The 15,497-nt window shown below is 41.4% G+C and overlaps 2 protein-coding genes across 6 annotated transcripts in view; both read left to right on the top strand.

Annotated features, from left to right (window-relative positions):
• The first annotated feature begins 168 nt into the window (after window positions 1-168).
• On the top strand, window positions 169-5,178 carry ethe1 (ETHE1 persulfide dioxygenase). 3 transcript variants are annotated; one of them, XM_042108181.1, is made up of 7 exons: window positions 169-897; window positions 1,617-1,761; window positions 2,210-2,358; window positions 2,970-3,099; window positions 4,061-4,150; window positions 4,505-4,621; window positions 4,827-5,178. In XM_042108181.1, the coding sequence occupies exons 1-7, from the start codon at window positions 694-696 to the stop codon at window positions 4,871-4,873; spliced, it is 882 nt and encodes a 293-aa protein (XP_041964115.1). In that variant the 5' UTR covers window positions 169-693; the 3' UTR covers window positions 4,874-5,178. The 3 variants fall into 3 exon arrangements, with proteins under 3 accessions (XP_041964115.1, XP_041964118.1, XP_041964117.1); XM_042108184.1 differs by lacking the exons at window positions 169-897; window positions 1,617-1,761 and having other exon boundaries at window positions 2,230-2,358; window positions 2,897-3,099; XM_042108183.1 differs by lacking the exons at window positions 169-897; window positions 1,617-1,761 and having other exon boundaries at window positions 2,300-2,383; window positions 2,897-3,099.
• A 1,998-nt stretch (window positions 5,179-7,176) lies between these two features.
• Window positions 7,177-15,497, top strand: part of phldb3 (pleckstrin homology-like domain, family B, member 3) — a 32,497-nt gene continuing 24,176 nt past the window's right edge. Inside the window, exon 1 of one of the 3 annotated variants that reach the window (XM_042108128.1) lies at window positions 7,177-7,628. In XM_042108128.1, the coding sequence (XP_041964062.1) occupies window positions 7,622-7,628 (7 nt within the window). In that variant the 5' untranslated portion in view covers window positions 7,177-7,621. The remainder of the gene's footprint in view (window positions 7,629-15,497) is intronic. The other 2 variants (XM_042108127.1, XM_042108126.1) reach the window with 2 other exon arrangements.

The raw sequence follows: 15,497 nt of genomic DNA, 5'->3' as shown, positions 1-15,497 counted from the left end.
CAACATGGTAAAATTGTGTAAATAAAATAAAGAAATTGTAGTATTGTTATTGCATATTGTTTTTCAGATACTTGTAGTGCAGTTATTTTTTACAATAAAATAAATAAATAAAAAAGGGTTGCTGACTGGTGTCACGTAGACATGGCCTGCGCAATAAAGTAGCCTGCATTTCCTCCTTGGCTTGAAGCCTCACACACACCCAGCCCGTTCCTGTGAACTCTGGTCCAATTTCCTTCGTCCATTGGACGCCACCTGTGACCTCGTTATCTATCATGTATGGTTAGACTGAAAAAAGGGGGGCGTTAGGTAAGGTTAGTGTGTGAAAGTGAGGCCACTTGAAGCTGTTAAGTTTGTAAGCTACCTTGGACGGACCGCGGACAGCCAACATCAGCCTACTAGCCTACACTAGGCTGAACGGATCACATGTGAATTTTGGACTACGCATGACCGACACATTTACGAGGATCAAAGGCTACTTCAATGCAAACTGTCTGACTGACTTATGAAGACGTCCAGATATTAGCCTAAACAGCCTTTGCCCTTGCCAGGCACTGCATTCGCAGCATAGCACCTCAGTGTCACTCCTCGACGGTTGTTCGCAAGTTCGTGTTTGCAAACTGGACCAACCGGTCAAAGGAATTTTGACTTGGCTTGCCATTGGTGGATACTGTGCCTCGTAGCCCATTAGAAAAAATGAATTCCATCACACTAAGGTTCCAGCCAGCTCTGGCCTGTGCGTGGAGAGTAAAAACAACCTCGAGCTCACGTAGGATTCCAGCCTTGCAACTGCGCTTCTGCTACGGCGTCTCAAGCACCGACCATCAGCCGCCTGTCAAAACAAACATAAGACATTATTGCTCTAGGATGGATCAGGGGCAAGGGATGTTGTTCAGACAGGTGAGTGAGCCCTTTCTTCAGTAGCAGGCATAGACTGTAAAAAAAAATCGGTAGCAGGGCGTATTACAGCCTGTGCCTGTGTTGACATGGTCCTTGCTAACTTGTCTATTAGCCTCAACTCAACTCAACCCTGTCAACTATGTTTGACAACAGCTTGATGAGAATGAGGCCGATTTACCTCATCGTGATGATGGGAGTTTTTCGTCAGCCAGTTTCATGTTTTTATTTTTGTCAGGTTAATGTTAGTGACAAGATTACTATGCTCAAAGTCAATACTTAAAAACAGGGCATCCGCAAAGCAAGTTTAATGTTCTCCACTCCAGGCTTGTTTACATCTCTCACAGTGCAGCGAAGAGTACGGAACCCTGGAGGGGTCATTACAGGATACTTAATTGTGCACATAATCAGAGCCCGCCTTATTAGACATTCTCTGACATAATATAGTAAAATGAAATAACAATTTATAAAAAAATTAATGAACAATTTACTAAAATGAACGCACATTCTCTTGATCCACAAATATTGCAATGACTCCGTAAATGATGGCTACGCTCATCGAGAATTAAATTCAGCTGATTTAAAATCCTAATATTTTTTGAACTAATCAGTAATCATATTCAGTCACATTCCTTAAATGGTTAGGCCAGATATAATTTGGCAAATCTCACAAAGTTTTTTTAACTTTAAAGCTTTCCACTGTTTCCCCATCATCTTTGTAGTTGTTTGAGTCAGTCAGTAGTACGTACACGTACCTTCTGGCGGACACAGAAACCAAGGAAGCCGTGCTGATTGACCCCGTGCTGGAGACCGTGGACAGGGACATCAAGCTGATAGACGAGTTGGGCCTTTCACTGAAAATAGCAGGTAGCACCAGTTAGCCACTTTGTGTAGTATACTGACACCAGTTAGCCACTTTGTGTAGTATACTGACACTCTATGGTGCATTATTGTATTACGATGCTGTACTGTATTGTTCGGTACATCTGCTCTCTGAGTTCAAGTAGTTTAATAATTTGAAATGGTTGTGCTCAAGAGCTAGCTCACCTTTAAGGAATAAATTAAAATTAGTAAAGGAATGGTATATTGTGTGTGTGTGTGTGTGTGTGTGTGTGTGTGTGTGTGTGTATGGGAGGGTATGGTGTGGGGGTGTAATGGGGTGTGTGGGAGGGGGATGATGAAATGGTGTGTGGTGTGTGACTGAGTTCATCTGTTGTCCAGTTGCTTGTGTTGTCCAGATTCTTTCATACATTGCAAAATTGGAAGTCTAAAGGGTGTGACTCTTCTGCTTATCGTTCCTCTCTCTATGACCCAGTGAACACTCACTGCCATGCAGACCACATCACAGGGACCGGTCTCCTGAAGAGAAGGCTGTTTGGAGTGAAAAGTGCCATTTCCAAACACAGCGGCGCCGCTGCAGACATTCTGCTCTCTGAGGGCGACAGCGTTAACTTTGGCAAACATGTAAGGCGTGCCGCATACAGATGAGGTGATTGAGCCTATACATAATACTTTAAAGAGGCAGCTGATAATAGGCAGAGTGCTCTTTCTTTTCTGAATCACTCATGCAGAGACTGGTATACGTTATATCTTCCTCTCAGCGCATGAGGTAGGCCGATGAGGGCAGTGGTAGCATTGTGGCTAATGAGGGCTAGTATGCAGTAGCCAGACAAGCTCTGGGTTCAAGTCCCAACTGCCACCATTGTGCCCTTGAGCAAGGCATTCAACCCCGATTTGCTCTGTGAAGACTGGCCCTTGCACTAATTGACATGTGTAAGTTGCTTTGGATAAAAGAGCCAGCCAAATGAATAATTACAAGTACAGGCCTAAACAATGTCTAACTGCATGGTCACATTTCAGTGAACTTTTGCCTTTATTCACATGAAAACAGACTACCAAATGGAACCAGCATGCATGTGTTTATTTTTTTGTTTTATTTAGATTTTCTGCCAAGAGGTCAGTCTGCTTTTTGAGCCCCCTGCCTTCTGTGTTGTCAATGCAGGTTGCTAGGTGACCACCACCATTTGAGCTGTTTCCTCACCCCCTCTTGCGCTCTCTCTGCTCCTGCCCTGCAGTGTCTGAATGTGAGGGAGACCCCTGGCCACACAGATGGCTGTATGACTTTGGTGACCGGGGACCAGACTATGGCCTTCACCGGAGACACTCTGCTCATCAGGGGCTGCGGAAGGACAGACTTCCAGCAAGGTGCCAAGATCCACACACACACACACACACACACACACTCTTTCTCTCTCTCTCTCTCTCTCTCTCACACACACACACACACATCCCAGGCTATGAACTATCATATCATGGTTAGGTTAGATCCACAATCCCAAGCTATGAACTATCATACCATGGTTAGGTTGCCATTGCACAAATGACACGACAAAAAAAACATATTTTGTATACAAAAAAATATACAAAGAATATATCTACTTTATAAAGAATATACAACCATTATTAAGTAATTAGTAATACAGTCATATAATATTGATCATATTTTATAATATTGACCTCACTTCTTCAACCTGAGGGTTATTTCACAAAAGCAGAATTAAGAAATCCAGGATAAGATAAAGCCAGGTTTGACCTAGCGTTGTCTGGTCCTCCTAGCTCAACATGTTCCATGAGCATCAAGCCAGGATGAGGAGTGACTAGGTCAAGCCAGGTGTAAGTAATTCAGGATACGTGTATGTTCTATATTTCTTTAAAAAAACTCACCATTGGAATAAAAAAAGACACAGAAATGGTGTCATTCACATCAAGTGAACAACAGCTACCATGTTCATGCCCCAAGAGTGTAGTGCTGTAGCTGCCTGGCTATTTTAGCTGTTGGCTGTAGCAACACGAGCTAGGTAGGCTAATAACGATTGATTTTGGGTGTTTTTTTTCCGGAGCCTACCGATAGTACTTGGTGAACATAAAACTGAGATTTATGTGAAAAATTGCCAAATTTCTCCTTTAAGTTTCTTATTGGAATGGAAAACCCAGAGTTTCCCTCTTCGCAGGGTAAACAAACTGAGATTTTTATCAAAACCCGCTTTCTAGAATAGGCCCTACAAAGTCCATTCTAAAGTGTTTTTGTAGTACCACATAATGCCACTAGATGCCAGTAGTCATTTTCAAAGCTGATCTCATTTATCTTTCTCATTTTTTTGCACAGGGTGCTCAAAGAAGTTGTATAAGTCTGTCCATGAGAAGATTTTCACCCTACCTGGACACTGTCTGATCTATCCTGCTCATGATTACAAAGGCAGGTGTCAGATTTGGAATGTATATTTATCTTAACATCAAATGAGGCATTTCTGAAATAAGCAGAAATATTGTCACATGGTGAGAAATGTCATTGTAGAGGTTGTAGACATTGTTGTATGTTTCATTTTTCTTTCCTTATATAACCCTTACACACACACACACACACACACACACAGGGTCCTACTAACTGACTGATAAACTATAAAGTGATTCATTAAACTACTGACCGGGTAGAGAATAATTCCCCTTTTTATTTATTCTGTTTCTAAGTTGTGTTGGATAAAAGTTGGACAAATCAGCTCATTTAAATAAATGTAAATGTAAATTTACTGTTGTGTCTATTGCCCCATAGGTCAGACTATGTCAACAGTGGATGAGGAGAAAAAGTACAACCCACGCCTGACCAAAACCCTGGAGGAGTTTGTGGACATCATGAAGAACCTCAACCTTACCAGGCCTAAAAAAATAGGTAGCTTTTCCAGCCAATATGTGTTAGCCTGCAGTCACACCAACACAAGCTGCACCTAATGCTGCCAGATCACTCCACAAGTATATGATATCTCCGTGTTCTGTGTCTGATTCTCCTTTTCATATCTACATGTTTGTTTTTACAGATACGGAGTATAGACATATACGTGACTAACTGTTTATTTCTGTATATTTCTCTCTCTCAGATATTGCAGTGCCTGCAAACCTGGTTTGTGGTCTACATGATGTATGAATACATGCAAAGGACAGAAAAGGGGAATACCAACTATAACAATAGCAGGGCATTTAGTTCAACTTTAATAATTTCCATAAAAGTCAACAAGAAATACAAAAAGTATAATCCATATGTCATATACACAGATACAGTTTAAAATCAAAGCAAACTAGATAATTATATTTACATTACATATTGAGATGTCAAACATCTGTTAACAGGATAAACATGTTAAAACCAAGTTCATGTACAATGAAAAAACAATACATTCTAAAATGTAAGGTATCTTATTAATGTGTAATTAAAACATGAATGATTTTTAAGTTGTGTGTCAAAATGATTATTGAGTTGTTTGTTTTTCTGCAATGCGCTTTAACAGGCAGTTAAAGAAAACATGCAGTGGTATTTTTCACCCCCACGATTTTGCATATTCTGCCTGGGAAAAGACTAGTCATTTGCATGTAAAATCCAATGGCAAAAGTTCAGCCTTTCTGCTGAAGGTTTTTGTATGTGTTCTTTTTTTCATGTTCAGTTCTGCATGTATATTCATCCTGAGGATAATATAACACACACATATATATATATATATATGTTCTGCATGTATATTAATCCTGATCCAGATAATAAAACTGATTGTGATGTAATACAGAGTATGCTAGAATGCTCGTTAATCAAACTGATTGTGATGTAATACAGAGTATGCTAGAATGCTCGTCAATCAAACTGATTGTGATGTAATACAGAGTATGCTAGAATGCTCGTCAATCAAACTGATTGTGATGTAATACAGAGTATGCTAGAATGCTCGTCATGTCCTCCAGCTTGTTCAGGAAAAACAAGCTCTCTCTCGTCAATGAAACCCATTTAGCCTACATCCACTCCAAGTAAGACTAATACATGGAATTTTCTCAAATACAAATGACTTTACCTTGACCTAGTAGGAATACTGTTTGTTTTGCTTGTCAAGTATTAGAGTTCTGCGTTTGGCTGCCAGTGATCACATTTTATTGGATCACATTTTCTCCTTTTATCAGCAGTCTCTTTCTCAGTCACCCAACCAGTCCCACTGCCCCCACCCTTTGTAGAGAGCCCACTCTAAACAGCATCAGCAGCTGCAGTGTACATCATGTGGGAACAAACCTTCCACCCACTCCACAGCAGACATCCACTTGACACAACACTGGGGACTTCCTCCTTTGAGTATCCCAAACTGCAACAACAACAAACAGGGCCAACCAGATATACTCATGAAAGGGGGAAGAAAGGCGCCATTGAATGAATTGTGCGAGTCTGGCATGAGTCCACATACACATGAGTCCACACACACGTACATGAGACGCCCAACTCTGCTCTCTGCCTACCTGCGGTCCGTGTTGACACATAAGAATGAGGAAAGTCACTGTTTCCCAACGCCTTTCATGCCCTGCAAGGCACACACACACCTGCTTTGTTTGGATGTGAAGGGTGTGTCTCTTATATTGCCTCTGCTCATGCATGCACAATATGTTTATGTGTGAGTTTATGCGGATGGCCACCCACCCTCTTATTTTGACCCGATAAGTTTTAGTTGCCAGCTGCTCCTTATTTCTACCGATGTTGCCCACCCCATCTGTTCTATTTCCCAGCCGCTCTCTCTATGGGGCATCCAAGTGCCCCTGGTGTGCCACCCCACTCTGTCTGCTCTTTCTCTCTCGCACCCTGTTGGCACCGTCAGGGGACAGACTAAGGAAATAATCTATGTTTACAGCGCCTGCTCATTCATAAGGGGCTGCTAGTTTGGCGGCCAGATAAAGGTCCTTGATGAGTGAGATACTGTGGAGGCCGTTGGAGGGAAATTTACGTACATGCTAATGGCACTTTCCATGAGCCTTTGGCAGAGGGAGGGACCATCTGACGGGAGATTTACGGTGGTCACAGCAGAACGTCCATATGGGTTGTGTGGACTTCCCCACACAACACACTTTAACAATGAAGAAAGTCCCCTTCCAGTGTCTGTTACAGTGGTTGTGGTTTTATTCTTATGGCAAATGTAGCCCACTTGGTCTATTTATTATTAGGTTGGGTCTATGTAGAAAGGCCTATAAAGCAACATAATTGTTTTACTGTCAACTCAGTCAATGTCAGATTTGAAACACATGTTTAATAAAACCGAGTACTCTCCAACAACAGTAGGCTACTCTCTGGAAGGGTATTCTGAAGTGTCCTCAAGGACCCGACAAAAGTTTCCAATTTTAGAGCCTGCCTTGTTTATCAAGTAACAGTTAACACGTAATTGGGAGTCACACAGTGCCTGGCAGCGACACGGAGACCGCAAGACTGATGGCATGAATAGAAGTAACTCGCCTTATTGAGTTCACACTCACCACATCGTTTTCACACCAAACTTTTTTTCCTCCCTTTCTTGTTCCACCCGCCCCCTGCTCTCGTTCACATGCATTCCTCTCCACCTGTTGACGCCGACACATTCAGCCGTGATCTGTCATATTCTCGCCAGAGCGATAGAGATACTTCATTGAACCGCGGAACAGAAGAAAAAAGGGGTGTGAAGATACGAAGAGAAAGAGATACTGGTCAGAGAAAGTCCCCGGACTTTACTTCTACTCACTCAAGTCTATAAGCGAAAGCATTGTGGCAGTCCAGGCTACTATTTTGTCTCGAATTATGCGTGATTGGTGTCGTCAATAAAAGGGATATATTTTTGGATAACGGAACAAGTCTACTTCTTCATGTATTACTAGCTGATTGAAAAGGAAGTTTTGAGCAGGTATGAAAGGTACGTGTAATCTGTTCCATTTTAAAATCTGTTCTATTTGACACATTGCCATGGGCTTTTCTGAGTAGCTAGCCCAGGTTTAGAATGCATGATTTGTGTGTGGTTTAGTTTTAGCTGTTTTTTAGTTTATATGTTTGTCATTTAAAACAATGAAAGTTTCGATGGTAGGTTACGGGTAAGCTGAGCTGTGGACATTGCTACCACCGCTTTATTGACTTATGTCGGCTCGTGATGCCTGAAGCTATTGTGAGTTTATTGTTTGTTCTATTGTTGGAAAAGAAAAAAATGCTTGATTTGTATTATAGTGCTCTCTCGCACACACATACTCTCTCTCTGTATCTATTTATCTATCTAACTGTCTGTCTGTCTCTATCTATCTATCTCTCACCTTCTCTGTCACTCAGCCCCGCGCGTGCGCGTGTATTTGTGTGTGTTTGTGGTTTGTGCTTGTTTGTGTGTGTAAGTTATGCATTTCACCGCGCGTGATTGTGTTTATGAATGGTGTCCTAAGATGTTACTCCATGTTTTTAGCAACGCCATAGAGGGCTTAATGACACAACTGAGTTGTGGGTTGGCATTCACTCAGAAGCAGTTTTTCCCTTGTCCGGTATATTATTGCGCTTGTCCTAATTATTGCCTTGTCCTAATATTGTATTGCGCTTATTGGGGACATTGTATTCTTTTATTATTGAACTAGCTCTATGTCCAAGTACTGTGGACCATGCCAGAAATGCATGACTACCCACGGTAGGAGAAAAGTCTCGGGATACCATTGTGGCCAGAGCCGGACAGTAACGGAGTACATTTAGGCTACTTGAGTACAGTACTTGAGTAGCCTGGGTGTTCCCATGCTGCCTTGCGCGCGATTTGATTCACGCTGCTAAGGCAGCCTGGAGACCATGGAGCAATTTTTCGCCTGAGATAGGGGACCAATCACAGAACAAGGGGGAAAGCAAGACAATGATGAGCTATGCACAGACACATTTGATAGACATCCGTGGCACCCAATAAACGGATCTGGGCATTTTTTTCAAATACGAGAAAATTAACGTTTGGTTCCCAGACCACGTCTCATTGAGAAGTGGTGGCGCTAGCCAGGCTAGTACTTGAGTACAATTCTGAGGGATCTGTACTTTACTTGAGTATCATTTTTGGGGAGTACTCATGACTTTACTCAAGTACATTTGAGAGGCAAATATTGTACTCTTTACTCCACTACATTTCTATCCATAACCGTGAGTACCCGTTACTTCTTCTAAAAAAAAAGGAAAAAAGAAAAATCTCGGAGACCCTCAATTTGTTGTTTCCCTCTCAAAAGTGATTGGATTGTGCAGGCGCCACTGATTGGGACAGCCTATCAGCAATCACCTTCAGCTTTCCGCCAAAGTCAACTCCATGGTCAGATTTAGATAAGAGACGAAACCATGGACGAAACAATGGATGAAGACGCAGCAGGTCCATCCCAGGAATGTGTCAACCTGTGGCCCCACCTCGCTAGACTATTTTAATTTTCTGAACAAGTTAATGATAGTTTTCGCTTTAAGTGTTTTAATTACAAAATAGTATTTTGTATTCGAAATACGTATTTTAAATTCATGTATTAGCAATACTGCCCATCCCTGGCAACATGGTAAAAAGATGAAAATTACTTGATTTTACTTTCAATTACTTTTACATTCTCCAGGGTATTAACATTAACATTTTTCATAACTCGATGTAGGACGATTCTGTACATAAATGTAAGCACTGTGGCAGTAGTAATGCAATATTTAGAAAATGTAGGCTACTCTTGTACTCTTGATACTCAAGTACTTTTAAAAACAAGTACTTCAGTACTTTTACTTAAGTAGACATCTGACTGTTGTACTTTTACTTGTACTTGAGTAAAATTTAGCAAAGGGTATCTGTACTTTTACTCAAGTAATGAAGCTGTGTACTCTGTCCGCCTCTGATTGTGGCTCAGTGGCTGAAACCTCCATTAGTAGGCTACAGTTTCCCAGAGGACTCTCATGTGATATTTGTTTATAATGCTCCCACGTGCTTCTATAATATAAACAGATATAAATATACAGATGAGGGAGAGAGCAGCAGTTATGGGAAACAACTGTCTGTCAAATAGCTTCTGAAGACTATGGTCAGGCTCTTGTGCATCCTGGAGATTTCTAAGCTATTTTCTTCAATAAGCCTACTTTACCGATGGTTTCTCTCCAACATAAGGGCTTATCTGTGTAGGCCTATGCCTGCACACACCCACACACACACACATACACACACACACACAGCATATGCTCACAGTGGTGCTGGTTTTACCCTCCCTTGACAAGGCCACCAACTTCAACTGTCCATGCAGTGTCTCGTTGGACTGCAGTTTTGAATGTGTGACCACTTGTGTCTCGATAGAAGTTCCTGCCCAGTTATGTAGGTCATATACTTCCTGGCCTGTATGTTCAGACACCTCACTCTTCCAGTGGGTCAAATAGCACACAGACCATGGCACACTTCCTGGCCTGTATGTTCAGACACCTCACTCCTCCAGTGGGTCAAAGGTCAAATAGCACACAGACCATGGCAGAGGTCACCTGTTCCCTCTTCTCAGCTGGCCGTTTTATGTTGACAGGTTCCTCACTGTTCGCCACATAGCCCAGATCACTGGTAGAGAGCACCAAGGTCAGCACTGGTGTGGCTCGGGCACGGACATGACCATGGTCCACCCCCCCCCTGGCAGCCCCCCTACCCCTGCCAACCCCTCTACCCCCACCCTCGGGCATCTAGTGAATCTGGCAACCCCAACCCCCTCCCACCCTCAGAGGTCACGGTGACGCCAGGTCAGCAGAGACCAAATCAGGTCACACCATGTGGAAAGGTATCACACTCGCACCATTATCACCAGGTATAATGTACAATAGTTAATGTGCATGTTCCCAGGGCTATGAATAGGATTCAGAGTGAAGGAAAAGATGGGGTCATTATTGTCAGGAGCTTTTGGAATTGTGTTAAAGGGGAACCAAACAAAAAGGTTACCATCCGCACCCTCTAAAGAGTGACATCATATGTTGTTATTGGAAACAGGCTGTAAATAACAAACAGCTTCCTGCTGAATGCACCACACACACACACACACACACACTTACAGTGTACTTCAACACACTTACAGTGTACTCACACTTACAGTGCACTTCAACACACTTACAGTGCACTTCAACACACTTACAGTGTACTTCAACACACTTACAGTGCACTTCAACACACAGTGTACTTCAACACGCTTACAGTGTACTTCAACACGCTTACAGTGTACTTCAACACACTTATTCTTCAGATACGCTTACAGTCTCTCTGACAACATCAGCATAACAGGCAGTTAGCATGACATGCTAACCGGTCCAGCATTAGCCATACATTGCGCAGTAATGATAAGTTGTAGAGACTTCAGGAAGGCCTTCATGTATTGGGGCGTGTGGCAATGTGTGACAGAGGGCCTCTTTGTTTTGTGTGTAGACAAAACCTGTTGTTGGACAGTGGTGTTTAGACAGTGACTTCAGACTGCATGGTATGTTGGCGGTGCGTTTAAATGGGAGGCTCTCTGACACTATGGGTGTGTTAGAAACGGGTAAAGTTGCTGCCTTTTAGATAGATAGATAGATAGATAGATAGATACTTTATTGATCCTCAAGGGGAAATTCAAGGGTCTCAGTAGCATACAGACATAACACACAACATGCACTTACAGCAGAATTTTAAGATATCTAACTGGGGAGCAAGGCAGCAAGTGCGGTTCGAAACCGAAAAAACTAATTCTGCTGCCTTTTAAGATATCTTAGAATTCCCAAATAACGGTCATTTTTAGAGGCAACATCGATGCACACTTCATGCTCCCTTCTACCCATAATCCCTTGCGGCAACGTCTGAAACAGCTGTGAAAGGTAAACAAACATGGCGGATGACATCGGTAATGGCTGCTGAATCTGTTTAAAATGTCATTTGTGTGACCTTATTTTGCTTAGATTTGTAGATTAGAGATGAGAAATAAACAATTTACTATCTGATTATGCCATTGTTGTAACCAGTAATAGCGTCTGGTCTGATATATCTGCCGGCCGTAAAACTAATTTATACCGTTAGCCTGCTAGCTTACGTAAGCTAATTTAGTTTAACGTCAGGCCTTTGCTAACGCCATACCGTAGTGTTAACCAAAGATTCTACAGTGCTACGCTCATTTTTAAAAGATGCATTTAATCCAAAGTCATGCCTAGTGAGGCACCTCTCTATGTAGGGAGGGAGGCAGTAGGCAGCTGTCTCCCGTTTCGAACACACCCTATGTCTCAAACTAGGGGAATCAGGAGGGACAGATGTATTTGAGACATGGTTCAAATTCTTGGCTCTTGTGCCTTGTTCACAGTTTACTCCAAGAATGTAGCTTAATGCGCTTCTTCCTGTATCATCAGTACTCCAAATATGCATTGTTTTTAACTTTGCTGTCTATACTGATTAGATAGGCACTTCACAGAAGAATGAGTTTCATCATTTTCTGATGCATAAAGGATAAGGATCTCCATCTCCTTGTCAATTGTTCATGCCTTTGTGATCAATGTATAGATTATAGATTTATAATATTATAGATTTATAATAATAATAATAATAATAATAATAACTAGAGAATGTAATTCCAGGGAATTACGAGTGCATGAAAATGACGCTAGGACAGACATGGTGGTTGCACAGCTTAATAAAAGTTGATAGTTTAAAAGTAGACAGTTTAAAAGTTGAATGTAGATTGGGAGTTGATAACACTGGTTGACTGAAAAGCCCAGGTTGCCAAACAGTTGTGGGCAGAGGACACAATTGGCGGGAGTCATAGTTGATGACAACTGACAGTTGGATTGGTTTAAATATTTCATAGGGAATTATTGTAGCGAGGACTTTTATTTTGAAACAGCTTTGGGCAGAGGAAACAGTTGACGGGAGTCATAGTTGATGACAACTGACAGTTGGAATAGTTGAACAGTTAAAACGTTGGATAGTTTAAATGGTTAAATAATTTAATAGGGGATTATAGCAGTGAAGACTTTTATTTTGAAACAGTTTCAGAGTTTCAGAGAGGAAACAGTTGACGGGAGTCAAAGTTGATGACAACTGACTGTTGCTAGAGTAGTTATGGTGGTTGCTATGCTGGGTGCTAGGTTTTAACTGTGAATGTGGTTGCTAGGCTGTTGCTAGGGTATTTGATAACTGTAATAATTGATAATTTATAACTGTATCGCTGTGTGGGGCGGAAGCTGCACTGAATACAACAGGAAAGCCCTGCAGCGCATAGTGAACACAGCTGGAAGGATTATTGGTGCTTCACTCCCCTCCCTGATGGACATTTACACCACCCACCTCACCCGCAAGGCGACCAAAATTGTGAGTGATGCAAGTCACCCCGCTCACAATCTGTTTGATATACTGCCCTCTGGGAAGAGGTACAGAAGCCTGCGCTCCCGCACTACCAGACTCACCAACAGCTTCATACACCAAGCTGTAAGGATGCTGAACTCTCTCCCCCCTCTCCCCCCTCCACCCTCAGCTACATAACATCCTGGACATTGGACCCACAATGGCCGCCTGCACTACTCCACTTGCACACTTGCACACTTGTACACTTTACAACTTGTTGTTGTTGTCCTGAAAACACAACACTTCTGCTGCTCTTACATAACTTGCACCACTATGCCACTTTCTTTCTTACTTAGGTCAAACAGAACTACCCAAGCCTTTTATTGGCCTGACTTTGCACTAGTATTTTATTGACTGTCTATGCACAATTTCAACCAAAATTTTGCTGCTCTTATTTTTTCATTATTATATGTGCCCTCTTATTTACTTATTTACTTACTTTTTTGTTTACTTGAATGTTATGTTTGTCTGTGGACTTAAATTGGTAAAATATGTCTTGTCTTCACCGTGGGATAGTGAGAAACGTAATTTCGATCTCTTTGTATGTCTGGAACATGTGAAGAAATTGACAATAAAGCTGACTTTGACTTTGACTTTGAAGTCGTTGCTAGGTTGTTGCTAGGGTGTCCATGGTGGCTACTATCAGAAATAAAGGAGTTACTACAGTGGTTTGCTAGTATAATCATCTTGGTTGCTATGGAAACTGACATAGATGCTTCATTTCAATGGTTGCTAAATTGGTTGCTAGGTAGGTGGTGGTTTAATATAGTAGGCTAGAGGCATAGATGATAACTGATAGTTGGAATAGTTGAACAGTTAAATAGTTGGATACTTTAAATGGTTAAATTATTTAATATGGAATTATTGTAGTGGAGACTTTTATTTTGAAACAGTTGTGGGCAGAGGAAACAGTTGAACAGGATGTGTAGTCTTAAGAGAGCCAGATTGTGTGCTTAAAGCCTGAGACAGACAGTTGAACAGGATGTGTAGTCTTAAGAGAGCCAGATTGTATGCTTAAAGCCTGAGACAGACAGTTGAACAGGATGTGTAGTCTTAAGAGAGCCAGATTGTATGCTTAAAGCCTGAGACAGACAGTTGAACAGGATGTGTAGTCTTAAGAGAGCCAGATTGTATGCTTAAAGCCTGAGACAGACAGTTGCTGGAGGTGGCCGGAACCATATGGCTCTGGCTGGAACACTTGGCATAGGATTCTAAGTGCTCTATTGTGATGCCATAATCGGCAATGTTAAGTCTATGGGGAACATTTTAATAGTTTTTAATTAATAGTTCAAAAAGTATAAAAGTTACAAATATGAAAAATACATTCCACGCCTGTCCTAAGTAAGACCTATGTAATGCAGTTTGAATGAAGTTTCTACATTAAACGGTTGAACCAGCTTTAGACGCAGAAAAAGCGTTAGAAGAAGAAGAAGAAGAAATGGGATAACAGTAGATTGCATTTTCATGCACTCTAATAATAATAATAATAGTAAACTTTATTTGTATAGCACCTTTCATACACAGAATGCAGCTCAAAGTGCTTTACATTTGAAGAATTTAACACAATAATAGAGAACAAATTGTAATAATATAAACAAACAAACAAACAAAACAATTTACATTAGAGATTTAGAGTAGTAAAAGTAAGAATTCACAAGATGGTAAGAAGAAAGATACAACAACACATACAATACAACCAATTCAGTGAAAATAGGAAGAACCTGTGAATAGCAGCAGTAGAGTGTAAAATAATGTGAAGAAAAAGGCTACACGATAAACGGGAGTGAACTCAGGTCCTTTGTGGTTAATAAGATATTAGAAGCTCTGAGATATGTGAAGGTGCTATGCCATTTGAGCTTTGTAAGTAATGAACATAACCTGGGGTGATGTGCTCTCTCTTCTAGTTAAGTCTAGCAGCAGAGTTCTGTTTGAGTTCCAATTTCTTTATATATTTTTAGGAGACCAGTAAAAAGTGCATTGCAGTAGTCTAACCTAATAGTGATAAAGGCATGGATTAGTTTCTCTGCATCTTGTTGATTTAAAGAAGGCTGCACTTTGGCAATGTTTCTCAGGTGGAAATAAGCTGTCTGGGTAACTTTACTCTGTATCTGAGATGACACTTAGGCCTATTACTTTTGACCTGGTGTGGCTGGTCCCCAAGATGACTAAGAACGGTGCCACGCTTTGATTTTGGTCCAACCAAAAGTATCTCTGTTTTATCGTCATTTCGCTTTAACAAAAATGTTGCTCATTCACTGATTACTGGAGGATAAGCATGCGGGAAGGGAGCAAAGGCCATCTGGGTTTGTATGTCCAGTAGTTAGGGATCGTCTGCGTAGAAATATGTCCAGTAGTTAGGGATCGTCTGCGTAGAAATATGTCCAGTAGTTAGGGATCGTCTGCGTAGCTGTGGAAGTTTACATTATGCTGACT

The sequence above is a fragment of the Alosa sapidissima genome, chromosome 10 (genome assembly GCF_018492685.1).
Source record: "Alosa sapidissima isolate fAloSap1 chromosome 10, fAloSap1.pri, whole genome shotgun sequence".
NCBI lineage: Eukaryota > Metazoa > Chordata > Actinopteri > Clupeiformes > Clupeidae > Alosa > Alosa sapidissima.
The sequence above is the reverse complement of the archived record's forward strand: the minus strand, read 5'-3'. Positions and strand labels throughout refer to the sequence as shown.

Bases quoted from the DNA above. Each gene is read 5' to 3' on its own strand.
- ethe1 (XM_042108181.1), top strand. From the start codon at position 694: ATGAATTCCATCACACTAAGGTTCCAGCCAGCTCTGGCCTGTGCGTGG. The intron at 4,151-4,504 runs GCAGGTGTCAGA...ATTGCCCCATAG, and splicing joins TCCTGCTCATGATTACAAAG to GTCAGACTATGTCAACAGTG. The intron at 4,622-4,826 runs GTAGCTTTTCCA...TCTCTCTCTCAG, and splicing joins TACCAGGCCTAAAAAAATAG to ATATTGCAGTGCCTGCAAAC.